Source organism: Mastigoproctus giganteus, chromosome 5 (genome assembly GCF_048544385.1).
Source record: "Mastigoproctus giganteus isolate SK-2022 chromosome 5, ASM4854438v1, whole genome shotgun sequence".
In the NCBI taxonomy this organism is placed as follows: Eukaryota; Metazoa; Arthropoda; class Arachnida; order Uropygi; family Thelyphonidae; genus Mastigoproctus; species Mastigoproctus giganteus.
The window spans coordinates 65559423-65586644 of record NC_143579.1 but is presented as its reverse complement, the minus strand read 5'-3'; the positions used below and the strand labels follow the sequence as shown (position 1 = coordinate 65586644).

Here is a 27222-nt window from a genome sequence, read left to right as displayed (position 1 = left end):
ATAATATACCAATGAAAAATATAACATCTTGCGCTTCAGATGGTGCTCCTAATATGATGGGCAAGAAAAATGGCTGCTTAAAATTGATGAAAGATGAGAATCCAGAAATGCTTCTTGTGCATTGTGTTATTCATAGGGAAAACTTGGTAGCTAAAAATATTTCGCCTGTTCTTCATGAAGTACTAAAATCAGTTATAAAATGTGTCAATGCTATTAAAGCTAATGCCAAATGTGAGCGTCTCTTCAAGCTTTTTTGTGAAGAACAAAATGGAGACCATGTGAGACTTTTACTTCACACTGAAGTAAGGTGGCTCTCGAAAGGGAACTGCTTGAAAAGATTCATGGAACTATTTGATACTATTAGTGACTTTTTAAGTGACAAACCTGAAATGAAGCATCTGTTAACGGTCGATGGTAAAGCATTTGTGAGTTATTTAGCCGATATCTTTGAAAAACTAAATATATTAAATAAACAACTTCAAGGAACAAATAAAACTCTCGTCGATGCAAAAGCGAAGATATTTGGTTTCATTACATTTATTGAATTATGTCAAAAATATATTTGTAACAAAAATTTTGAACAGTTTCGTTGGCTGCAAAAATGTGAAGTGACTGATACCGCTGTACTTGTTATTGTCGATCATCTGAAAATTCTGTCCGCTGATTTAAAAGAAAGGTTTTCTGATTTAAAACAAATTGATTTTCCAACCTGGATGATGCAACCAATGTTAGTGGATTTGTCTGATGTATCAATGCAGTACCAAGAAGAACTCTCAGAAATGCAAAATGATGAGTCAGTTAAAACTTTATTCAATATAAAAGGAGCGATGGCATGGCTTTGTGATGAAACAGAAATTAAATACCCAAATTCAACCAACTTTGCAAGAGAGCTATTGTTACCGTTTCCATCTTCATATTTAGCTGAATGTGGATTTAGTGCCATAAATGATTTGTTCCTAAAGAAAAGAAATCGACTGGATATCACAAAACGGGGAGACTTGAGACTGAAGCTGACTAAATTGGAGCCCAATATAAAATCTCTCTGCGGCAAGCATCAAGCACAAGGGTCTCACTAAATTTAGTGCACTCATCTAGAAGTGACTTCACATGGAATGTTGAAATTATTAAACAATAAAATAATAATTACTAAAAATTAAAATATTATAAAAAAATCTTTCATATAAATTATTTTGTACTTGAATTTTAGTTGTCCATTATATGTTTTGAAAATTTACTTACTGTTTTTTTCTTAATAATTTCCTAATGATTTCTTCCTAAAACCTAAGTTTTGTGTCCTGAACAAGTTGTAATTAGGCTTCATTTAGGGAATAATTCAATTTTTGAATATAAAAAATATGTATATCGGTGTTTCCCAACGTTACATAGGGGGCATCAGAATTTTAGAAAGACTTAGGTGGGGCATGGTAAAAAAAAGGTTGGGAAACACTGCTCTAACCAGTTACTAAACAGTGAGCCAGTCATCCATGCTTTTCTATTCGATTGCCAGTAAACGGGAAGAGAGGATTTATATTTGCATTTCAAAGCCCTTGGGTTTTCTGAATTAAGTTTATATTAGTATCTGCATTTATACTAATCACCAGAAGCGTTATTTTAAAATAGGAGAGTGATTCTGTCCTTTGACACTTTGAATCCAGGTGAAACTCGTTCTTCTTTGGATATTGGATAAATATATCATCTCAGGCACTTTTTATTTATTTATTTTTTTTTCTCGAATAGTCTAGTTTCCTCACAGATAAAAATCTGATCTGCTATGTATCCTTCCTCTTATATTACATTTTTCAATTCCGGTAAAAAAATTTCCACTGCCTCCACATCAGCAGAAGCAATCTCACTAACAACTCTAATTAATATTGTGCAGGTTTGCCTTTTTTTTTTATTATTATTTTTTTAATCCATCGAACAATCCCTTGGATGCACTAAAACTTGATTCACCATTTACACTAGCAGCTTGAGACTTTGTGATGATAAATACGTTGGGCCTTGCACCAACGTATTTATCATCAGTGTGTCTCTCAGCTCTGATCATATTAGAACTGAGAGGCACATTTTTATTCCTTTGGTCTTCGATCCAAACATTCAATAACTGTTCCATTTTTTTCAATAAGCGTATCACGTTGAATAACAAAAGTAGATTTTGCACTTGCAGAGTTTGTTTTCCAACTTAATGATTGTTTTAATTTTGTCCTCATTTTTTTTTTTTTAATTGTTCGTATCGTTGATTCATTGCACTCATATTCTTTAGCTAAAGATGCATAGTTCTTCCTTGCTCTATTTTCCTCGAAATAATAATTTTCTCATACAATGACAGAATTTTTCTTAATTTAATTCCCAGAATCACTTTTGGATGTTGAGGTACGCTTTGAAGCCATTATCTTAGGGTTACTATTGAAATACAGTGTAAAATAAAAATTCACTCAATGACAAAACACACACGATGAGGTCACTTTTCACTCAACTCGGAAACTGAAGCTGACATTGTCACCAGCAAAGACTCAAGCCGACTAGGGGGGGCTTTCAAGTATTACGTCACGCTGTTTCTGAGAACTGCTGGGTTGAAAGATACATAACGAAAAATATATTAGACTATGTATATATTAAGTGAAATAGCATCATTAATACACAGCCATTTCTGAATAAACAGAATATTTATAAGGCGGCATCGTTTTAAGTTATATCTCATATTGTGAATACCTTCGCAACGAGTTGCCATGATATTGCACTACTTCGAATAAGTAACGCTTCACCTAAGGAGAAGAGTAATGTTACTTATTCTCAGATAGGTACCCCATCTGAGAATAAGTAACATTAGTCTTCTCCTTAGGTGTATCTTATTACATAGTATGAAGTTGCTTAAATCATTGAATTTATGGTGTCATCGATTTCATTCTAAGCAACTTTATCAGAGACAGCTGTTTTGTGGCACTTTGCCGTTTCGCGATCAGTCAAAATTTAGCCTCTACACCAGGGGTGGGCAACTTTTTTCGTCAGCGGGCCGAATGAAATTTTCGTATCATGATGCGGGCCGAATGAAATTTTCGCATCATGATGCGAAAAATCAGAACCTAAAAAATGTTATATTACTTGAATTACCAAATTATTAATGTATTTTTAAAAAAAATATCTGAATGTCCAATTGTCATTGAAAATGCGCCATTCGGCATCAATTTTTCTTTTTTTTTTAATTGGCTCATTTTATGGGCTATAAATTATATTAAATTAAAAATTGTAATAATTAGAAAAGACATAAAATATCTCGCACCAATATTATTTTTTTCAATAAGAAGTCAAACCCAAAGGAACTTCGTTCGATCGATGCTACAATAATAATTAGGAAATATCTCTTTGACGCTGCGTAGAATCACTTGGTTACTGTTGTACTGGACGCGATTCCCGATTGAGCCGAACGCTTACGGCGAGTGTAGTCAGGTATGGATTTTCTATATTTATGCATTTACCGAGGGGGCCGGATTCAACATCGTCGCGGGCCGGATGTGGCCCGCGAGCCGGCTGTTGCCCACCCCTGCTCTACACTATACCTACTTTTTTTTATTACAATATATTTTTCGACTAAGATGCATTTGGGGCTAAAGCCTCAAGCTGCGAGAAAATTTAGACTATGTATATATTAAGTGCAATAGCATCATTAATTCAGAAATTTTTCAGAAATGGCTGTGGATTAATGATGCTATTGCACTTAATATATACATAGTCTAAATTTTCTCGCAGCTTGAGGCTTTAGCCCCAAATGCATCTTAGTCGAAAAATATATTGTAATAAAAAAAAGTAGGTATAGTGTAGAGGCTAAATTTTGACTGATCGCGAAACGGCAAAGTGCCACAAAACAGCTGTCTCTGATAACAAAGTTGTTTAGAATGAAATCGATGACACCATAAATTCAATGATTTAAGCAACTTCTTACTATGTAATAAGATAGTACGGCTGAGTCAGATGCACCCCGCTACAGTCGCTACTGCGAACCTCGGGCCGCGTACGGCACGATCCATGTCGCGTCGCACGGATTTCGTGCGACGTAAATACGTACCGCGCACGGTGAAGCCGCGATCGGCAGGGTTCACCTGTACTAAAATAAACAATTCAGTACAGAAAAAATATTTTAGGCTATCACAAGTGTTTTTTTTTTTTTTTTGTATATGCCTATCGTTAATAAATAAAACTAATAACCAAAGCCGTAAACTAAAACATAACCATGGAAGTTAGATTCCACGGAACATTATGCCTGTGTAGAATGTTTGTAGTTCCAAGTTTATCGTATCTTTTATTGCTCTGCGAGCAGACTGGTGCAAAGCACGCAAGCGTGGGTATATTAATTGTATTCGCGTGTATGTTATTAATTATTATTATTATAAGTAATAATAATTCCTCAGCGTTCTACTGAAAACTTGAATATCGAGATTGAATATTTCCATGCTGGCTTGTTTCAGTTTTCAGTGTATTTAACACACGCACAAAGTATATATGAATTCCGGGGAATTATTGTGTAAGCGAAATTTGGAATATAGTGCATTTTTAGAAATAGTTGCAGGTTAATATTTAATGGAATGCAGGCTGTTAGAAAAAAATTGGAGGGGAAAAAATGGAATTACTGAAATTCTGTGGCGCGATTGCTCCAGGGCCCCAAAAGTCGCGGCGCCTCCGTAGCCAGGTGGGCAGAAGCAGCAGTGCGTAGCACACGCTTCTTGATTAGACCGGGGTTGGAGCCCGTGACCACCAAATCCGGAGGATGCGGAAAGGTCAGGAAATGACCACCGCATATCCCCTGAGCATTATGGCTTTGGTTGCTAATGCTCCTAAAAACCAAATAACACAACGATCCAAAAGTCGCGGAAATGTGAACAACTTGGTGCAGAGCTTCCCGCTGTCTTCTTTTATAAGCTCAAAATATGTGCGCTAGGGCCCAGACTACCTAAATTCGAAATTGAATTATTATTGTTATTATTATTAGCCATATGGTGCAAGGAAACCTGAGGCTTATGCTGCACCAGCCAAAAAAAAAAAAAAATCCTAAGTTACCCAGAGAGGGAGAGGAATCGCCAAGAAAAAGAAGAATGCTGATGATATCCAGCTCAGGACCCTGGGTGTGCCAAGCCTATACTTGCCAGATGTGAGCCCTGGAGATATAAATGGAATAGTAAGGAAAATATATGTAATTATGCTTGCCAGGTTCTCGTTTCTGACATAAAAAGGGAGTACAGATCTCTACTCTAGAAAGGAGGATTTGGGGTGGGGAAAGACGGTTTGGTAAGCATGTTTGCTCCAGGTCTTATACAGACTTTGAACCATTGTTGGTATTGACTTGTATTAGGATTAATGCCGATATTATATCTAAAAAATTTAGAAGTATAAGTTTTTAGATTCAACTCTCAAGAAGCCTAACTAGAAACTTTGGCACTATGATGAAATAACAGAAATATGCCTTTGTTTTCATAAAAATAATATTATATGATAATGTTAATTAATATTTTTGAATTAATTAATAATACTCAAATTATAATTTTTTTTTTATAAAAAAATATGGTCCATGACATTTTTTTGAGAGACTTTCATAATAATTGATTTAAATAATAACAATTGTCACATTTTAAAAAAATAATATTTTAAATCATTAACTGCATTTAGTGCCTAAGATGAATCTGCACAAGTGGCCGGGGCCACACCACACTTGCTATGCCCTAGATACGCCTCTAACTTTTTGTCAAGACAAATGAACCATTATTATAGTATTTGACAATGTATAAAATTAGTCAATAAGAGCAGATCTGAGGGGGGTGGGGGGGGGGTTAATGTGATTCAGATTTTTTGCACATTCTTTATTATCTGAAAGCAGGACACTATTCTTCTACTGCTTCTAAAGCCTAGATTCTTTATTATCTAAAAACAATATTCTTCTACTGCTTCTAAAGCCTAGACTGCCCATCAAGACTGGATCCACCACCAAGCCCACTGTGAGCATTTTTTTCCCCTGTATAGTGGCACAAATAATCACATTAATGGGCAGTTATGATCAGCCTGTAGATAACGTTAGTGAGATCAGAACTAAAATGTGTTACAGTGGTGCCTGTATCCTGCCTTTTAACTATTGCAAGAAAGATCATTGCTTATCTGTGACAGGGCAGAATAAGGGAAAAAGAAATTGAAGTTGGTTCCCAAAATGCCCGCCTACCAGTGGTGACCGACAGTAAAGTGTTATTGTAACCACAATACTGCCAAACTAACACATTAAAAGCAAATACATTTGCTTTTAATGTGTTAGTATGTTCATTTTTATTCATTACTGATTTTAATTTATTTTGTATTTATAACATGTTATGATTAAAGACTATATTAGCCATACTCGTAAGTCAAGAATTAAGTAATTGCCACTTTAAAATTGGCTCCCATTGTGTCCATACAGGAAATAACCAATTCATGCAACAATAATGTTTTGGCTCTTCTCAACAGTTGGAGATGGTAACATTGAGCCACAGTGAAATTGGGTTCCAGTTTCTAGTCTTGCATTCTTTTGTTCTTGTGTACTTGCAGTGAATAAGATATATAATTTAATTTTTTTTTTTGTGTTTGTTTGTTGCTGTCACATGTCACCTGTCTGATTTAAACATTGTGGGAAAGCAATATTCTGATGAAAAAAAAAAAAAAAAAAAAAAAAACTGTTTTGGCACCCACTTAATTTCCATTAGCTAGTAATCTCACTAACTAATGCAGATTGCTGTGTTTGATGTAATATCCACCTAAATCTTGCTTTGTCTGTGATTTTCAAAATGATAACTAAAAGTAAAGACATATAACATGATAACAAAACTAGATATATTTCAGCAAACTCCCCCAACATATTTACAACTTAGATTTCATATATATATATATAAAAATAACCTTGTACAAAGCATTTACAAATGTAGCACAAAACTAGTTATGACGTAAGAGAAGACATAATTTTAGTAAAATCAGCTTTTCATCATGTGACCTTCTGGCTACAGAATATGCCTATAGAACACCATATTGTGACTTATCAAGAAACTGAAATGTTGCCCACTGGCTTAGAGTAATTACACTAAACTAGTATAATTACTCTAAACCAGTGGGCAACATTTCATAGTATGATTAGTTTAACAAACAAAGCATGGATTCCTTTTGAAAAGACTGCTTGAAACAAACTTCTGTGACTAACTTTAAAAGAAAAAAGTTCAGTGCCACTATTGATGCTTCTGTGCACAATTTAATTTCCAGAGGTGGTCACCCTTACTTTTGTTTACAAGGACCAAACAGTAATAACTCATAAATACATTATTATGCATTATCCTTTGCTTGCTATTGAAGTGATATATGTTCTGTGCAGTACTGAGATGTCAATATTGAGAATTGTTATTCAAGGCATGTGTAAGAAGCATAAAAAGAAACAACTAGTCTACAATTTAATGCACACATAAACCATAATAAGAACACTTCTGAACATACTCTTTATGATATAACCATTAAAAGACCATTTTACTCTCTGACAGCTGTAATGTGCATCACTAAGTCACTACCTTCAACTTGTGCCATTCATTTTCTATGAACCAAAGAGTATATTTTTAGGTAGTGACATGTAGAAAATAAATGAATAAATACTGTTGGTAATAGAAATAATAACATGAGAAACTCTAAGTCAATACAAGCTAATAACAGACTTGACTAGGTAAATAAAGCTTGAACAGTTATTAGGGATTAGGGTACATTAATTTTGCTTATATTACAGATGAATTACTCATACTAGTCACACTACAATACATACTCTCATACAATTTTCACAGTTAGATTACAATAATTTTTTACAAAAAATACATTACAAGCTTAAATCTGAGTGAGAGAATTTGTGAATTGGGGAGAATTCTATAGTCAAAGTTGTGTCCCTCTAGAAACTAATTATTTAAGTTTATCTTCGGGGAATTGTGAACATGCCATCCTATGAGAAAACACACTAATTGAATTGGAATAGTCAGTGTGTTTTATCACGAAATTAGTCTGGTTTTGTTATGAAATAATCATAATAAAACAGACTTTAATTAATATTATATATGAAATTAACACCAGGCCACACATTCTGGAATTTGTTCATATATCTGGGGCAAAACCTCTTAATATTTTCCAAACTTACAGAGAAAAGTTCTGCAAGTTTGGGAAAGCATGTTGCTTCCAGTCATCATTGTCGTCATCAAAACTTGATTCCTTTCCTTTGTAGTAGTTAAAGAATTCAGTATCAGATGCTGTATAAGCTTGCTTTCTTGCATCAAATGCCAATGTAATGTGGATGTGCCTTTCTGATGTGTTCTGCCCTGATTACTGGGTTTCTGTCAGTTTTTGTGATATTATTGAAGAGGGTGATCTGCATGAGCGGGGGATGATAATTCTGCCTTGTTTCTGTTGAATGTGTTATGGTAATCCCACTGTGTATGATAGGCTTCTTTGAAATCCCTCTTGTGATGATGGTTGAATTTGTTCCGTATCTTCATGCCATAGATATGTACTTTATGATTCTCTGGTAGTATGATGAGCAATGCTGTTTTGGAGTAGGTTACCTCCTTCTGATGAACTTAACAACTGTAGTTTGTGGTTTTCAGAGAAGCTGCTCTAAATGTTTATCACATTGGTAATTTAGGTTGTAGATCATTTCTCGTTAGGTCAGAGAAGAGTGGTATTTGTTTTAGATTTTTGTTGGAGGTGAACTCCACCTTTACATTGTATTTTTTAATTAATCATTGGTCCTAACCATTTTGCTTGTACCTGGGTGGAAGGGGTATACAAAATGGGATTGGTCTGTATTGTGTGAGTTGGAAGGTATATAAAATTTTAATGGTACAGTTCTCAGTCCTATTAATTAATTTGTTAGGGTATTGGTTCTTATTGTTGAGGGATGCGATGAAGTCAGCTTCTTTGAAGAAGGTGTTGTTGGAGCAATTTAAGTTTACCCCTTCCCCTCAATTCACACAACACAGACCCCACTTTGTATTCCCCTTATACCCAGGTGTAGGTTAAATGGTTATCAGACTACCTAAAAATCACCATATAAAGGTACAGTTCACCCTCAATAAAAATGCAAATCAAATACAGTGAAACTTCCCTTTAATGGACAGCCATGGGGAACGAAAATTTGTCCGTTAGAGAGAAGTGTCCACTAACAAGAAGTCTGAGGGAGGAAAAAAAAAAGAAAGAAAGAAAAATCGTTAAACGTTTAATGTAAAATTAAATTTAATTTTATTTATTTAATTAAATTTAATACAGATTTTGCACAATATTTTTGTAAATAATATACATACAATTGTGCTATGCATATTATGACTTTATCTTAAGAAAAATACATACAGTAATCACTCATTTTTCATTTTCTTCTGCACCTTCTTCCAGCTGATAATTTTGTTTTCAACATTTGTTTGGAGTGAAGAAACCATCGAAAGTCCTTCAGTATCTTCTTCAGTGGCAAAAAACATTTTTAAACGATTGATTTGTATGTGCGCTTCTTCTATTTTCGTCGGTGGTTCGTCGTTAATATGTTCTTCAACAGAACGACCTCCTTCCATTTCTTCGTCCTCATGAGGAACTTCTTGAAAAATATCGATGATAATGTCGTTGATATCTAGAGCACCATCTTCTGTAGTGAGGTTCGAGTCTATATCTTTGCAGCCGGGGTCACTTGTAGCGGAAGTATCGTACATTATCAATAGATGTTGAAGTTCTTGTTCTTCTTGGTGCTTCACATTGCTGTTCACAACTTCAATTTTTGTGTTTGAGAAGCCAGACTTTACAAAACAGTTCACGACAGTTTGTTTTCTAATCGCGTTTACTGAAGAGGAAATCCATTGAATCGCATCTAGGATGCTGAGTTTCTTTGCAAGGTCACTCGTACTTGTTACATCGTTTATGTTTGCAATGAGATGTCTTAAAACACGTTTTCTGTAGTGAAGTTTAAAATTTTTTATTATCCCTTGATCCAAGGGTTGACACTCTGCAGATGTGTTTGGTGGCAGAAAAACGATTTGAATGTTGGACAATTCAATGTGTGGGTAAGATGCAGCATTATCCATGAAAAGAATAATTTTTCTGTTTTGATGAATCATGTTTTGGTTAAAGTGACTTATTCATTCGCTCATGATATCTCGTGTCATCCATGCTTTTTTTATTAGACTTCCAGTCAACATTCAAAAGATTCAACTTTATGCCCTTGAAACAACGAGGATTTTGTGGTTTTCTTATAGCAAGAGGTTGTTCAAAGTCTCCCAGCATATTTATACACAATAGTACAGTCAAGCGTTCCTTAGAAATTTTTCCACCCTGGCACTTTTTTTTTTTTTCAGGAAGAGCTTTAAAAAACAACCCTGTTTTGTCACAGTTGTAAATATCCTTAGCTTCAAAATCACAACATAAATCTTCCAATTTGATGGTCCACTCTGTTACAACCCCAGTATCAACAGATCCACCTTCACCACTTATGATTTTCCAAGAAATTTTATGCAGAGTTTTGAACTTGTCTAGCCATCCCACAGAAGCTTTGAACTCATTTACTCCCATAGATTTCGCAACCTCCAAAGCCTTTTCCCTAATAATAGGCCCATTAATGGGAATTTTTTTAGCACGTGCACGACAAAACCACTCATACGTAACATTGTCAATTTGAAGTCCAACAGTTTTCGGGAATGATTTTTGAACCTGATCGTTTACGTGTTGCCAAAATTGTTTGAGCAGTTAATTTTTTTTCTTTAGGATGTCGCTTACCTGCGTCTTCCCGATTTTGAATTTTGCAGCGAGATTGCTAACACTTTTTTTTGAGCCACGATGGGAAAATTTGTACAACACCCGTAAGACTGCCAATCGTCCTTTTGGTATTCGTCTCCAAGAGCTACTCAAAGAACTTAATATTAAGGTAGAGAAGGTTACCCAAACACCAAAGCAACCCCTTCCACCCTGGCATGCTCATGTTCCAACATGTGACTTATCCCTTAGAAATTGGGGAAAAATCGGACACTCCATCGTCTGTCTACCTGCAGCTTTATTTAGCACACCGAGCTGAACATTCTGACTTCGCGCCAGTTTACACAGATGGTTCGAAGTCGGAATCATATGCGGGATCTGCTGCTGTCTTTACCGGCAGCTGTACATCGGAGCAGATTCCCTCGGAATGCAGTATATTTACTGCAGAGCTGCACGCTATTGAGTTAGCCTTGAATCACATTAGTGAATGCCAATACAAACGGTTCATTTTATATTCCGACTCTCTCAGCATGTTACAGGCTTTAATATCTGTGAGATATAATCCTCATCCAGTTCTGTCTAATATTCAGCAGAAGATTCACTTCCTCCGTGGATGTGAATATGATATCCGCTTCTGCTGGATTCCCAGCCACATTGGGATTAGGGGAAATGATTTGGCTGACGCCGCAGCCAAATCAGCAATTCCCAATAATAATCGCTGCCTGTCAGTCCCCTATACAGACTACAGGGAAATAATACACCAAAACATACACTCCCAATGGCAGGACTCACGGAATAGACAGACTGGGAATAAACTATATTGTATAAAGCCTGTAATTGAACCGTGGCAGTCTAGTCTGCGCAGGAATCGTAGGAGGAAGCTGTTCTTGCCCGGACCCGCATAGGACACAGTCATTTAACTCATTCATTTTTGCTGTGGGCTGATGACCCTCCTATGTGTGAGTCCTGTGGCACAATTTTAATGATCAGACACCTTTTAATTGACTGTCCAGATTTTAGCAGCACCCGTTTTACCGCTTTTAATCATCCTGTAATTGAACCGTGGCAGTCTAGTCTGCGCAGGAATCGTAGGAGGAAGCTGTTCTTGCCCGGACCCGCATAGGACACAGTCATTTAACTCATTCATTTTTGCTGTGGGCTGATGACCCTCCTATGTGTGAGTCCTGTGGCACAATTTTAATGATCAGACACCTTTTAATTGACTGTCCAGATTTTAGCAGCACCCGTTTTACCGCTTTTAATCATCTGACTGAGCCTTATACACTCGGTCAGATTTTATCCGACAATGACAACGTGTCTGCTATTTTTAGCTTTTTGAAAGCAATAAAGGTTTTTAATCGTATTTAAAATTTATATGTTATTGTTATTTATTTATGTTCTTTGTTTTTAGATCTGGACATGGTGGCCTAATTAATTAGGTCACTGAGATGTTAAATTTTTAGGAATTACCTGGTCTTGGCGCATTATAGCCTTAGTTGCTAATGCGCCAATGAAATCCAAACAAACCAAACCAATCCCCCAGACGATCCTTAAGCCGTCGCCCCGTTTTCCCCAGATAACATTCCCCACAATCCGGGCATTTAATCTCATATATAACCCCGCTACTGGAGTCCCTTGATATGGGGTCCTTAACTTGCAACACTACTGTGTGCAACCTCCGACCCGGAAGTTGCACACGGCGTGCTTGATAATCCTGAAATACCCTTGCAATGTATTCTGTAAGGCCTGGATAGTAGGGAATGTAAGCTGTGGTAACTGGAACAGCCAATTCTCTATGGATAGACTCCACTCCTTTACTATATTTATCCATGATCCTCTGGGGGGTAACCGCATTTCATGAGGTCCGCTGCGATTCGTGAAATTTCTTTCTCCTCAGAGGTACTATAGTGGGTTCAAATCCTATCAAATAGTGCCTTAGCGATGGTATTCTTATGTTGCCTAGTCTGCGCCAACCTGTAGTGGGTATACTGGCTCCGGCACATTGGTTTCTTATAGATTGTGGTTTTAAGCCTGGAGCCATCTCTGTATACCATTACATCCAGGAATGGGAGGGTACCACCTGCTTCTACCTCTGAGGTAAACTGTATAAACGGAGAAAAACTGTTGAGAAGACTAAGCACATCTTCCTCTCTCCCCTTTTGAACAATAGTGAATGTGTCATCCACATACCTTTGGGTATGTGGATGACACATTCACTATCTGAGTGTCTGGATGACACTCACGCATTGGGAACTCCAATCCTTCAAAGATCCTGTTTTCTAATTCCTCCATGGCTAGGTTCGCCACAATAGCGCTAATAGGAGAACCCATAGCGGTGCTGTGAACCTGCTTATACATCACCCCTTGAAATGACATAGTTAGTACTCGAGAGACACAATTCTACCCCACAGCAAATATCTTCGATATTTAAATGAGACCTAGCACTTAAAGTGTCATCTTTCTGTAGGGCCATTTTAACACATTGAACCCCATGTGTTATAGGAATACATGTAAACAATGACACTACATCCAACGATATCATAATCTCATTCACCTCTATAGTCTGACTCTTCACAAAACTCACGAATTCTATAGACTATAGGGGTGAATGAAATTATGATATCGTTGGATGTAGTGTCATTGTTTACATGTATAATAGTTTTAATCTTATATATATTTTATTGTATTTTAAAAATTTTGTATTTTATTTTGTTTTTAGGCTTTATTCACTATCAGTTATTGTAAATAGATTGTTACAGTATCCTCTGTACTGTTTGTATATATACAGTATTAAATTATTTTAACTCAACGGTTGGTGTATTAATGTAATATTGTGAATATGAACTTTACCGACCTCAGAGGCCTTTTTGAAGAAGAAAAATAAAGTACCAGAGTATATCTTCTCAAAAACGAGGTGGTAGTTTTGAAAGAAGATGCTTCTTTCAAAACTAAGTGTGTTGATTTATAAAACAAGTAATCAAACCTCACTTTTGTTTCTACTGTGTATTTCTTGAATTCTCAGTTCTTTGTCCAGCCATGGTTCAGTGACCAATTTGCATAGCCACAAGTATAGAAGTTGCAAGTTCAAGCCTATAAACTTTCACAAAAAATGCATGATCCATTGTGACTGTGACACAAAAAAATCTGGCTGCCCTTAATAATTCAATGTGCATGCAGTCATGATGAATTTGTAAATCCTTCTGGCCTCAGCCTTCTAGAGACTAAATAGAAATCTTTATTATTCTTCAGAAATGAAATTTTTAGAGATGGAGTTAGCAGATACCTCTTTATAATTCAGATTGGGAATCAAATGATTTTTATAGTAATTGAAAGGAAGCTGTAAGAGAAATTGCTACAGTTACAGAAAATAAAACACCTGGGGCTGATGGAATATATCCATTTATATTAGAAGAATACAAAGGAGGAAGTCAAACATGTAGCTGTAATACTGAGAGCATCCATGCTCTAGGGGAATTCCCTACTGATTGGAGATTTGAAAATGTATCTCCTGTTCATGAAGGTGGTTAAAAGAATGAAGTGAGTGACTACAGATGTGAAATTTGATTTTTATTCCAGAGAAGATTATGGATTACATATAGGATCATCTGGATAGGAATGTAATTATGAGGGAATCATAGCATGGATTTGTTATTGGGGAATAGTGGCACTGCTAATGTGACCAATGTTATTGGTGGTGATATGGGAGAAAAAGTTCCCCACATGTTTGTTTTATATCAAGGAAGCACAAAATGGAGAAACAATGGTAAAAAAAGGGAAGACGGGTATATATTTCTTATTTAATTATATGTTAACAGAATCGGTAGATTCAGAAATAAACAAAATATGAGCACATGTGAATTTAAAATGCTCCCCAGTGAATTTTTATGTAAACAAAGTTTTTAATATTAAAACCTGTAGGTTTTGAAATTTGTCCAAGAATGCCAGATGAGTGCAAGTCCAGCATTCCTGTGATTTGAATTTGTGATTTTTCATTCACCTTTATTACTACAGATAGTAACTAACATTAGTGAGATTTTTGTTTAGTTTTGGTCAATTTTTGAAACACTTATCTAGGATAATAATGATAATGAGCGAAATAATTAGTTTCACCGCTAAGGCTTGCAGCTGTCTTACTTTTTACTGTACCAGTGGTGAACTGCTATTTTTTTTATCGATGAGATTTATGATTTTTTTTTTTTTCTTGGTGGTTGGGGGATGATTGAGAGAAAAAGAAAAGAAAAAGTGTATTTAATCCTCCCCTACCCTAATTGAATGTCTGAATTCAACATTGGATTGGATAGGAGCAATGAGTTTGCTGAACCCAGGATTTCTTGCAATGCATTCTGTTGATTCCCTGTTGATAACTTATTATATATCACAGAAATGTGTTATTTGCATAACATATTTCTGTGCCTTTCACACAGTTTTGTTGCTTTCTAATCCTTACTCCTTGGACACAATTCAGATCTTTATATCTATTTAAAGATATAAAGATCTTTATATTTGATAGATATACCCCAGGGGGCTCACATCTGGTGAGTATGGGCTTGGCACACCCAGGGGCTGGAGCTGGATATCATCATTCTTCTTTCCCTTCTATTTCTGACTCTCTCTCTCTCTCTCTCTCTCTCTCTCTCTCTCTCTCTCTCTCAGGGTAATTCAGAAATTTTTTTTGGCTAGTGCAGCATAGGCCTCAGGCTTCCTTGCACCATATGGCTAATTATAATAATATGATATTGGATAGATTTTTCAATTAATCTATTTTCAATCAAACTTTCATTCTGAACTCCAACGAAATTATCATTTGTACATAGAGATAGTGGTGGGGAAAGATATTGAGAATGACACAAATAGTAATATTAGTAAACAAAGGACTCCATAAAAAAAAAATAATAATAATAAAATAAAAAAAACGAAACAAATCCAGTGCTGCTTCTCTTGGATTAATGACGTTAATCAGAGTACTTTCGGGATCTAGATAAAAAAGACAGATGGGCTGAAAAATGGCAATTGTGCTTTTATATTGTTAAATGAAAGATGCTGCATTTGGTAGCAGTAATCCTGGAATAACACCATTTGGGTACCACTAATCTCGAGGTGGTTAATAAAAAAAAGAACTTGGGGGTTAGTTTAAAGTCAGGCATGACTTTCTGTGAACAGTCTATACTGCTCAGACTGCCTTCACAGATTGCTGGAACAGTTCATGGGGTTGTGTTGATGATATACATGGAACTTTGCCAGCAAGGAGGAAGAAATAATTATCCCATTGTACAAAGCAATAATTAGGCCACATCTTGAATACTACATATTGATTTGAAAACCTTATTTTACAAGGATATAGATTTACTGGAAAGGGTGCAGATAAAGGCAACAAGATTAGTTGTGGGCACAAAAGAATATTCTTACCAAGAAACTGTGGGGTTCTATAAATTTCTGTGGTTGGAAACTTTGTATTTGTGTAAGTAGCCTTAATGGGATGTATAAGGGTTTTGAAAGAGCTAAGTAAACTAAATGCTGTGATATCTTTACTCTTTCTGAGATGAGACACACAAAAATACATAGATTTAAATTGAGAAAGGATGGTGTTGCAGACTAGAGCTATTGATGTTTGTATTGAGCCAGAGAGTAATTGATTGTTGAAATAAACTTCCACGTAGTGTTGTAGTAATTTCAATAAATTTAATGAGGGTTTAGACCAATTACTTAGAGGAATGGGTAAATGAAGTGTATTAAAAGGGTATTTTATTTTTTTTATATTGGCTGATGCTGTATAATTTTTTTTTTTTTTTTGCATAATTTTGCTAATACTAATGTGTATTCCTCCACACATGGGGTTTTCTTGTATTTGCAGACTGTAAGGTCTGTGTTACTAAAATATTGTGAAATTGATTGTATATAATTATGTTGTGCATCTGTAGGTATTCATATATTAAGTTTACCACTGTTTGGTTACAAATGTCCATTTTTTTCCTCCATTGAAGGAGCTTAGAAGATTGAAGTTTCAGGCAGTGTCTTATGCTTATTATATAAGACTCCAGCATTTAGTTATTGTATATTATCAAGAGTAACAACCGCAGAGTAGAATAGACCCTTAAGGCATTGTAGATCACACAAAACAGTACTTGATATTATTGGTGACAAATAACTGAGGGAGGGTATGACAGCTTCTGTGATAACTTTTGATTAGTTGTGGCTGAATTAGAAATAACATAACTTACTGTATTTCATAACTTATTATATATCAAGTTTTAATGTTTCTAAAATGAGTTTTAATAGCAGTCAGTTTTGTTAACTATCTGCTTGATTAGTGAATGTAGTCATGAAAATTTAATTATTTTTATTTCCTTGCTAAATAAGAGCTTTAAGCATCTTTATCAAGTTATTCATTCACAGGACTCTGTGAGTGAGCAATATCAAGATATTCAACTATTTTATCAAACTTTCCCCTGGTTGAGACAGTAATTAAATCATACATTCTAAAAACAGTTAAAATGTACTGTCATATAATATATGTCCTGAAAATGTAATGAATAAACTAAAACCTAATTATAGTTAAGGTGGATAAATTCTTTTCTTTAGTTTCAGTAGCGTAATCATTAGTTTTCCTTTTAGTTTATAAATAACTTTCATCCAGCTTAATTATTATTAGTTTCACTACTGAGTTTGAAGCTATTTAAGGCTCTAGAACAGTAGTTTTTGACCATTTTTTAATAACAGCACCCCTAAGTAATTTATTTTATTTTGTGGCATCCCTACTCAGTTTTCTACCTATTAGATGCGATTCTCTCTCTCTCTGTCACACGCTTCTTGATTAGACCGGGGTTCGAGCCCGTCACCACCAAATACGGAGGATGCGGAAAGGTCAGGAAATTACCACCACATTTCCCTGAGCAATATGGCCTTAGTTGCTAATGCTCCTAAAAACCAAATAACAGCAACTCTCCGTGTTTGTGTGTGTGTGTGTGTGTAATAATTTTATTCTTTATTAGCATTAGCATTAGTAGAGGCATTTGATGCAAGAAAGCAAGCTTATGCAGCATCAGCCAAAAAAAAAAAAAAAAAAAAAACCCACTTCCACTTCACCCCTCTGTTCGTTCAAAATACCTGTCCAGCTGAGCCTTAAACTTATTTAGACTATCAACCTCCACTACAAGGGATGGAAGTCTGTTCCACCAACCAACCACCCGCTGGCTAAAGGCAAATTTCCACACATCTATCCTACATCTGCCTTTCCTCAATTTGAATTTATGCCCTCTCAGGTGATTATTCTGAACAAGAGGCAGTATCCCATCAGCATTGAGCATGCTCAAACCATTCAAGGCTTTATACACCTCTATCAGATCACCTCGCTGGTGCCTAGTCTCCAGACACTGTAATTTGCAAAACTTAAGCCTTTCTTCGTAAGAGCACCCCTTTGTTCCATTCAAAATTAGAATAATTTAGAATAATTCAAAATTCAATATTTAGAAGTACTAAGTAAACATCAGTTATAGATCACTACAAAATTAAAAAGATACTGTACACCTTTTTATAATGAAATAAACATATAATTAAAATAATAATAATAATGTTTAAGTAACTTAAACCCAAATGATGTGGCACCCCTGGAATATTGTTGTGGTATCCCAAGGTGCCATGGCACCCCGATTGAAAACCACTGCTCTGAATGTCTGACAAAAAAAATAAATCAAACTTGATTTAAGAAATAAGTTATAAGTAAATTACTTTTTTTGGTATTGTCTTATATTAATATTCTGATTAAAAAATGTTGTCAGAATGTTATTTTAGAATCCACTTTTTATTTTAAGGTTAACATATTTTGATAGGTTTTTTGTGTAGAAAAATCTGGATGAGTTGATAAATTAGGTTCTGTGATTATGATTATTAATGCACATTCATGGCATCCTCATTAATCTGCACACTATTTTCCACACTGCAGAATGTATATAGGACTTGTTATTATAGATCATATACAATATATTTTAAAATTGTTGCAGATTCATATCCATAATCAGTGACTTATGGAAGTGTGCTGTGCCGTCTCATTCTTTCTCTCTTCTTTTACAGACGTACACCTGTTTACATGTCTGCTATTCCTGTCGGGCCTGTTGTTCTCCAGGTGTAAGTTTCTGCTCTGCTACTAACTACTATACGGCTCGCACTCTCTCTCTCTCTCTCTCTCTCTCTCTCTCTCTCTTTTCAGATTGTTATAAACAGTTCAGCATAGAACTGTTTTAGCATGCCTATCTGAACTTGCAACATTTAAAACATACAATTTTTTCCTTCTTTCTTGATTCTCTTAGAAAAAAAAGAGTAATCAAAATATTTTGTTTGGTTTTTTCTTTATTTTGGTTTCATTATCATGGTTTTCTGTTTGATTGCCTTTCTTTCTGCATGTAGTAGTACAGTGACATAATTTAATCATTTTTATATGCTTTAATTTATGCACTGTGTTTTTGAAATATGATTAATACATGAACTTATAAAATTATTATCATTTGTTGCAGATCACTGAATTTTTATTGTCATTGTTGCTATGTAGTTAAAAAGAAGAAAGGTTTTTTTTTTTGTTTGAGCTTTTTTTTTTTTTTTTTTTTTTTATGGCTAGCAGTTCCAGTTTTTATTTCTTACCTAAGTTTTATTTACTTATTATTATTATTATTATTATTATTATTATTTCTCAACAGAAGCCATATCATCATTAAAGTTTCATCAGACTGTAGAAAGCATGGATATTTGCCATAGTTTACCTCCTAGCAAGTTGTAAACACATTTTTTTTCCTGTTGTGAATGCCAATAGGGTTAAAATAATCATTGTCCTTGGTAATAATTTGTCAACATACCTGTGTACAACTGTTGGCATTAGCTACTTGTTCATGGGCAACCTTATTACATTATGTAACAAGCTTTCTAAAAAGATTCTGTTTGTCTGCATTTCTTGGTGTTTCTTTATGAATTTGAGTATGCTGATTTCGAATATCACCTTAGTTTTTGTATAGAATCAATTATTTGCCCACAATCGAAATGTTACCAAACAAAAAAAAAAAAAAAAAAAAGTAAATATGCAATAATGCTATCTCAGATTTATTAACAACATTTAACTTCTGTACAGAATAGAGTTAATCTTTGCCAAAAATAAACAATAAGATAAAAAAATATTGCAAATTAAAAATGTACATTTGAATATCTTCATCTTTTTAGTCATTATGATAATCACGAACTAAGAACTAGACAGGCACCCATCATAGCTCATCCTGCTGCCTTTGTTGGTACCTCTTTTCCATTGACTGTATATTTTAGTGTAATCTCTCCCTGTGCTCTGCTAATAATCCAGATTTAGAATTGAAAAAAAAAAAAATCCAGGTGAGAGCACAAGGAATGGATCTTGATTTAACATTCTGCATCCCATTTTCTGCATTTTTCAGTCAATTTGACAACTAGTTCTTTGTTATTTTTACTCTTACTGTTACCAAGAAAGGTATTCACTGCAGGGCCAACAACTGCCAGACATTTTGCTCATCATCAATGATTTTTTTGTCTCCCAGTCTTTGTAAGGCAATGTCTACTTAATCTGCAGACCAATAAATATATCACTTTTTGCTTTTACATCAGACAATTTTGAAAACATAGATTATATATGCTTAAAGGTGTTATCTTGTAGATCCAGTGTGTTAAACAATTGTTTGACTAGTCCCAGCTTGATATGGAGTATGGAAGCAAGGCATTGTTTCATGGAGCCAGAGAAATTGGGAAACAACCTTGCAAACCTAGAAGGAGTTCCTGCATCTTGAGCTACCCACAGACATATCTCATTTATATTGATCATGCTTGGTCTTCTCTAACATGCTTCACATTTTTGTAGTCTTGTTTAATATGAAAAGAGTGTAACAGGAATTGATGAGTGTATATTTCCACGTGAAGCAACACAGCTTTAAATTTCTGCTTAAACTGGCTATGGAAAGACACCATTCTTCTGTATTGTGACTAATGCCAATTCTTCATAAAGACCAATCAATTCAAAAGACTAGCATTGGGGTTCTGCAATAGTGTTGAAGTGTGTGTGTGTGTGTGTACAAGTGCTGTATCTTTTTCTTTATCTGGAAGTCTTGTGGCTGGGAACCAGTAGATTCCTTTCTTTTATACAGTCTCTAGCAGTTGCATGCCAAAGGGAAAGAGCATAACGTAAATAAAACTAATGAGCTTGAGCTCCTGGTCAGGTCAATTATTGCTGATATTGTAGGAATAACTGAAACATGGGGTATCCTGGAATAGGAAATAATGAATTTCATTTCAGTGAATATATTGTATTTAGAGGAGATGGGGAGGAGTAAAGGGGTGGGGAGTTCACCTGCTTGAAAGCAAAAATATGGTTCCCATAACCTGATATATAATGTCCAGTCAGAGGTCTAGCCCATGTGGTGTGAGATGACTAATTTTAAAGAAAGATGATAGTGGGAGTGTATTACAGGCCAGACAGTTCCAAAAAGTATGATAAGTCTTTTTAGACAACTTGTGTGGATGAGCAAGAGTAGGTGCATCATTATGGGTAACTTTAATTTCCATCTTGTAGATTGTAAATAGTGAACACAAGAAACATGGCGAGAGTAATTTCTCGAATCAACTAAGTGACTTATTTCAGCTTGTTAGAGAAAGTGCAAGGGGAGGGGGGGGGGTAAGTATCCTTGACCTATTCTCACCAAATATCTCAGGAGTGTCAGAAATATGATGGATCAGGACCCAGCAGGAGTGATCAGAATTTTAATTACAGAAAACGAGACTTTTTTTTTTTTTTTTTTTTTTGAAAACCCCAAACACGAGAGGTATTAGAACCTATAGTATTTAGAACCGTGCTTGGGTTGGAGGCCGAGAAGACGAAAGAAGATATTTATTGACATTAGACTTGAACTTCTGTAGACTATAATTTTCAGGAAATACATATGAAGGAAGGTTGTTCCAGAAATTGGCAGTTGAACGAATAAATGAGAAAGATGAAAAGTTGCTTCTGTGAGTTTGAAGTTGGACAATAAATGGATGTTGGCTGGTGGCAGCGCATCTTCGGACTGTTTTGAAAGTAAGAGCGGGAATTATAGAAGCCAATTCAGAAGAACAGTGCCCACGGAAGTATCTGTAGAAAAGGCATGCAGCAGAAACAGTACGTCTATGAGACAGAGTGGAGAGACTCTTTTAGAGAGCAGTCATTAATTAACCTAACTGCCCTCTTCTGAGTGGAATCTAGAAGCCAGATGTGGGAACAATATTCCATGGTAGGGCGGATTTGTGATTAGTATAGAGTGAACAGCTGATTGGAAGAAAAGTAAAGCTGAGAGCAAAAGAGAAAACCAAGTTTTTTAGATGCAGAGGAAGCAATATTTGTAAAGTGCTTGTGCCAAGAGAGATTAGAAGTTAGAGTAATCCCCAAAAGAGATATATCATTTTGCCTGGTAATCGGAGTGTTGCCAAAGATAAGCATAGGAGAAGAAGAATCCTTTTTTCGAGATATAAGACAAGACTGAGTTTTAGAAGGGTTGAAATCAACTAAGTTGTCTTTGCCCCACTGGAGAATTACCTGAAGATCAGTATTTAAAGAATTGGTAGCTGATATTCGAGAAGTTGAAGCTGATTGAGCAGGGCAAGGTTTTTCAAAATGAAAGTGGAATGCAATGTGCTGTCATCAGCAAAACTATGGATAGGATTTCCAGTCAATGAAACAAGGTCATTAATATACAAGAGAAAAAGAGTGGGGGAAAGAACTGAACTTGGGGGATACCAGCATTAGTGGAGAAGTTAGAAGACAGAGAGCCATCTACCCTCACCCTCAGTGAGCGATCAGAGAAAAAACTGGATAACCAATCAAAAAAACAGTTGGCAAACCATAAGATGGGAGCTTGTTTAGAAGACCTTTATGCCAAACACTGTCAAAAGCCTTTGAGATATCAAGAGCAACTGCTTGTGTTTCACCAAACGTTTCCATTGAATTAGTAACATAAGCCAGAATATCCCCAGTGGATCAACACTGATGGAATCCATACTGGCGATCGTTGATCAGCCGGAAGGTTTCTAGGTAGTTTAAGAGTTGGCAGTTAATTTATTTCTCCATTAGAAAAAGAATAGAAGTAGCTGATATTCGATAATTGGATGGGAGGGACTTGTCACCCTTTTTAGGAACTGGCTGGATATGAGCAAATTTCCAAGCAGAAGGAAGAACATCTTTGGAATAAGAAAGTGAAAAAAGGCGGCAAAGAACAGGAGTAAGTTTAGGAGCACAGGTTTTGAGAACAAGTGGAGAAATACCATCAGGACCTGGAGTTTTCTTAGCATAGAGATTCGTCAAAATCCTTCTGACATCCTTTTTTTTTTTTTTTTTTGATGGAAGACTGCAGGAGGCATTGAAAGGAGCGTGTTGGGAATGGTGGGAGGTGTTTTACCAAGATCATTAATACACGAGTTGGAAGAAAAATGGGATGCTAGCAGGTCAGCTTTATCCTTGGCTGAAATGACAACAGAAGTATCTGGTTTTGACAGAGGTGGGAGCATAGATGGGCAAAAGTTGCGCCGAATAGCCTTGGAAAGAGACCAGAATGCTTGGCTACCATTAAGGCAAGAAGCATATTTTCTACTCTTAGCCTGTTCGAAATCTAGTTTGGACTGATTAATGACTGCTTTACAATTGTTGCGAGCTTTGATGTAGGCAGAAAATGAAACTGAAGAATTGAAAACAAGCCAATTACGATATGCTTCTCTTGAATGGCCCATCACATTTATTGGAAAACCAAGGTTTAGATAAAGGCAGAGATTTAAAAGTGGAGTGTGGGGTAAATGATTCCATTCCTACAAGAATAATTTCACTGACGTGAGCTGAGCAAACGTTGATATCAGAAGTTTTGAAACAGTAGTCCGACCAAGGAAGAGAAGAAAAGAAATCTTGCAGGTCGTCCCATTTTGCATTCTTGTAATGCCAAACAATATGAGGTTGGGAATAGCCGTGCGATAAAGGCTCCATTGAAGAAGAGACAATCACCAAGACTGAGGTACCTAAAGGACCACTCACTTTGACAATCTGGCTACAATGGTGACTGAGCTGAACAGACAATTTTACAACTGTATTATTTAAACCACATTAGTGCCATGGGGGAATAGTGAAGTTGAACCATTGTGAAATTAGTGACATGATGATCTTAGGAGAAGGACATATCTGAAAAGCTACTGAAGCTGAGAGAGAGTGTAAACCTGAGGAATGGATGGTGTACATTCGGTTTGACTGAAAAAGATGGGAGGTGAGTTTAATTTATTTACTCTAATTTTTAGTAATGTTAATGAGGTCATTATTAGATTCAGGGATTATTCCCTTGGACTGGAGAAGTGCTAATGTCTCCTCAGTCGGGAGGCAATAAAGAAATTATGACAAATTATAGATCAATGAGCTTGATTTCTGTGGTTGATTGGTTGGAATCTGTGGTTAAAGATGCAGTATAAGACCATCTTGACAAGAGTGGTGTCTTAAATGTGTCTCATCATGGTTTTTTTGAAGACCTTATTAATTTGATAAATTACTATAATGAGGCTATAAAGCAGTTGGATGTGAAAAAGGACTTTGACATTATATATCTGGATTTTAGTAAGTTTCTTGTTACAGGTCTTCATGAGAGGTATTGTATAAATTAGAGTAAGTTGGGATAACAAGGAAGATATATCAGTGGTCATAAATGGGAATTCGTAATGGAATCGAGTAGCTAGTGGGGCCCCCTCGGGATCATTGCTTGGACATCTCTTGTTTCTTATCATCCTAAATGATATTGATAAGAGAATACAGAGCTGTTGAAGTTTGCTAGGATGGCAGTTAATGATCAGAACCAGATTATGCTGCTTCAAAATAATTTGGGAAGGCTGCAATCATGGTCCCTGAAAAATGGCTGGTAAAATTTAATGCTATCAAATGTGAAATACTTCACTTGGGGAATGTAAATCCAGGAGTACTTTACAGATGAGGAGGAGAGGAATGAGATTTGAATGAGAAAGACTTGGGGATTACAATACAGAAAGATGTGAAGTTCAACATGCAGTGCTAGAGGTAGCAAGAAGGGCACATAGAGTTATCATTCTTTCTTTCTGTATGACAATGGTGTGACCACACTTAGAATATTGTATCTAGGTCTGTAGGTGGCATATAAAGAAATAGAACTTCTGGAGAAGGTGCAAAGAAGGGCTACTAGTATTATCCCTATGAGGAATGGGCTTAAAAGATGTGGGCTGCAAATCTTAGTAACTAGATGCACTGGTGGTGGGGGAATTTGATTGAAGTGTATAAAGCTGAAGGGGGGGGGGATTAGTGAAATGAATGAGGGAGGAATATTCTCACTGTTGAGTGAAAGAAGAACCAGAGGGCATAACTATAAAGTCTTAAGAACAATAGACTAGACCTTATGAAGTTTACTTCCAGCAGCATGTTGTGGAATATTGGAATAAGTTGCTTGCAAGGGTGGCCAAGACAGGGTTTGCAAAATTTAAGGAAGAATTGGATAAGCACTTTTTGATGATATGAATAATATGAGTCCTCCTGGAACATGCAGAATAAGTATGCTTCTTTGCTATTTTAATAGTAAACAAGATGTCAGAAGCTCTGCATTGAATTTAGTGTATCCCCATCTCTCATTGTCATCTAATTTTTGCTACTTAGGAAAATTTGGCACTTTACTTGAACAGGTTTCAGAGGTATAACCCAAATTATCCTGTTCACCATATTCATCATTCAATTCTGCCAACTCTTCTCTGGAAGATGGATTGGGAATTGGGAGGTTTTCATTGTGTGTCACTGAAGCCACAGAGGATAGCATGTTGTTGAGATACATTACAGCTCAATCCACAGGCTTTTTAAACTTTTATATATCTACCATATAGATGTGGCAGTCATCATGATGGTTTATGGGTTCTCTCTCCTTATTCAAGGTATAGCAAAAGGCATACGCTTACAACTACCATGAAACAATGACCCCTAATGGGTGACTACTGCCACAGAAATGAAGTGATTGCATAGTCTTTATATGGGTTGCAAAACTTGGTGCTATCGGTACTCTGATATACATCACCTGCTTTGAACCTATATAATAACCACAAACATGGCAGAACAACTTTATAGATAACTTATACCTTTGTTTGGTAGCCAAAAAAAGTTGGGGGGGGGGTTACTTATTATTATTATTATTATTATTATTATTATAGACATATTATATTATTACACTTATATTCACAGTTTTGCTATGCACCTATGTAATTTCAAAATTCTGAATTTTGAATTCAATACACAAAATGCATAAAAGAAATAGTTAAATATAAACAAAATTTTTTTTTTTTTTTTTTTTTTTTTTTTATTACATAGTTTTTTGTGAAACATAATTTGGGAACTTATATCAGCATGGCCACTAAGTAGTCTTATTGTATTATAACATGAAACAAAATTCTTTCAAAGCTCTTTTCACAAGTTCAGCATGCGATTTCCTGTTCTCCTCCCTTATCTGTTTTGTCTAAGGGCCAAGTCAAATTGCTTAGACAATATTATAGTGTTTTACTCTTCTTCCCCTTCTCGTTGAATTATCTGGAAAACTCTGATGGACTTAATTGTGATTGTGGCATTTGCTTTTAATTTCATGTTGTAAATCACTTCATCTGTATAAGATAATAATGGTTGATTAATTGAAAGACTTTCAACGGAAATATTTACTGATTGTTTATTATCCTGGTTTTTCGAGGGTGTGAAAGAACATGAAAAAGAAAATATTTAAAGGGGGAAAAATGTAGAATGATTGTAAAGAGTGAACATGCTTTCATTGAGTTTAAGCATTGAATTTTTTCAGCATTACATTGAAGGTTAGATAATGTGTAACTATGCCTATAGTGTGGCATTTATGTTATATGGCACCATGCCAAGTCTGGAATGATGGTCTAAAGACAGCATCTAACCTTGTCTTTAAGAATTAAATTATTTCATTTTCCTTCAAGTATGCTGCCATTCATTATTCCATATATCCAGGGCATAGTTTATTTGGGTTGTCACCTAAGTGTTTTTGCATTTTTTTTGTTGAGTTGTTTGAGGTAAGTGCTAAGATAATCAAAGCCATGAGACATTGTTATTTTGAGAAAATTGTGTATTTTAGGCCAGTTAGCAAATAATGTATTTTCTAACTTGTAGGAAACTTGTTTCTTGAAGAAAAACTTATACACTTTTGTCGAAAACAGCGAACTGCTTCAGTTGAGTGTAAAAAAATAAAATAATAAAATAAATAAATAAAAATAAATCACTCTTCTAGTCTGTACTAAAAATTACACTTCTTATACTATTCCAGCTAATAGAAATTAGATTCACAGCTGGCAAATTATGACAAATGGCCCCAAAAAAATGCCTTGCATGTGTGATGAAACACTTTTTGGATTTCTTTATGTATTTAACTTTTATTTGTGTATCCAGAGTAT

The 27222-nt window shown here is 35.4% G+C and overlaps 1 protein-coding gene across 3 annotated transcripts in view; it reads left to right on the top strand.

Moving 5' to 3' along the window:
• Positions 1-27222, top strand: part of LOC150085455 (uncharacterized) — a 1845429-nt gene that overhangs the window by 265775 nt on the left and 1552432 nt on the right. For 2 of the 3 annotated variants that reach the window (XM_090374041.1, XM_090374042.1), the window contains exon 4: positions 18826-18879. The exons of the other annotated variant lie outside the window; for it this stretch is intronic. In XM_090374041.1, the coding sequence (XP_090230167.1) occupies positions 18826-18879 (54 nt within the window). The remainder of the gene's footprint in view (positions 1-18825; positions 18880-27222) is intronic. 3 annotated transcript variants of the gene reach the window in all.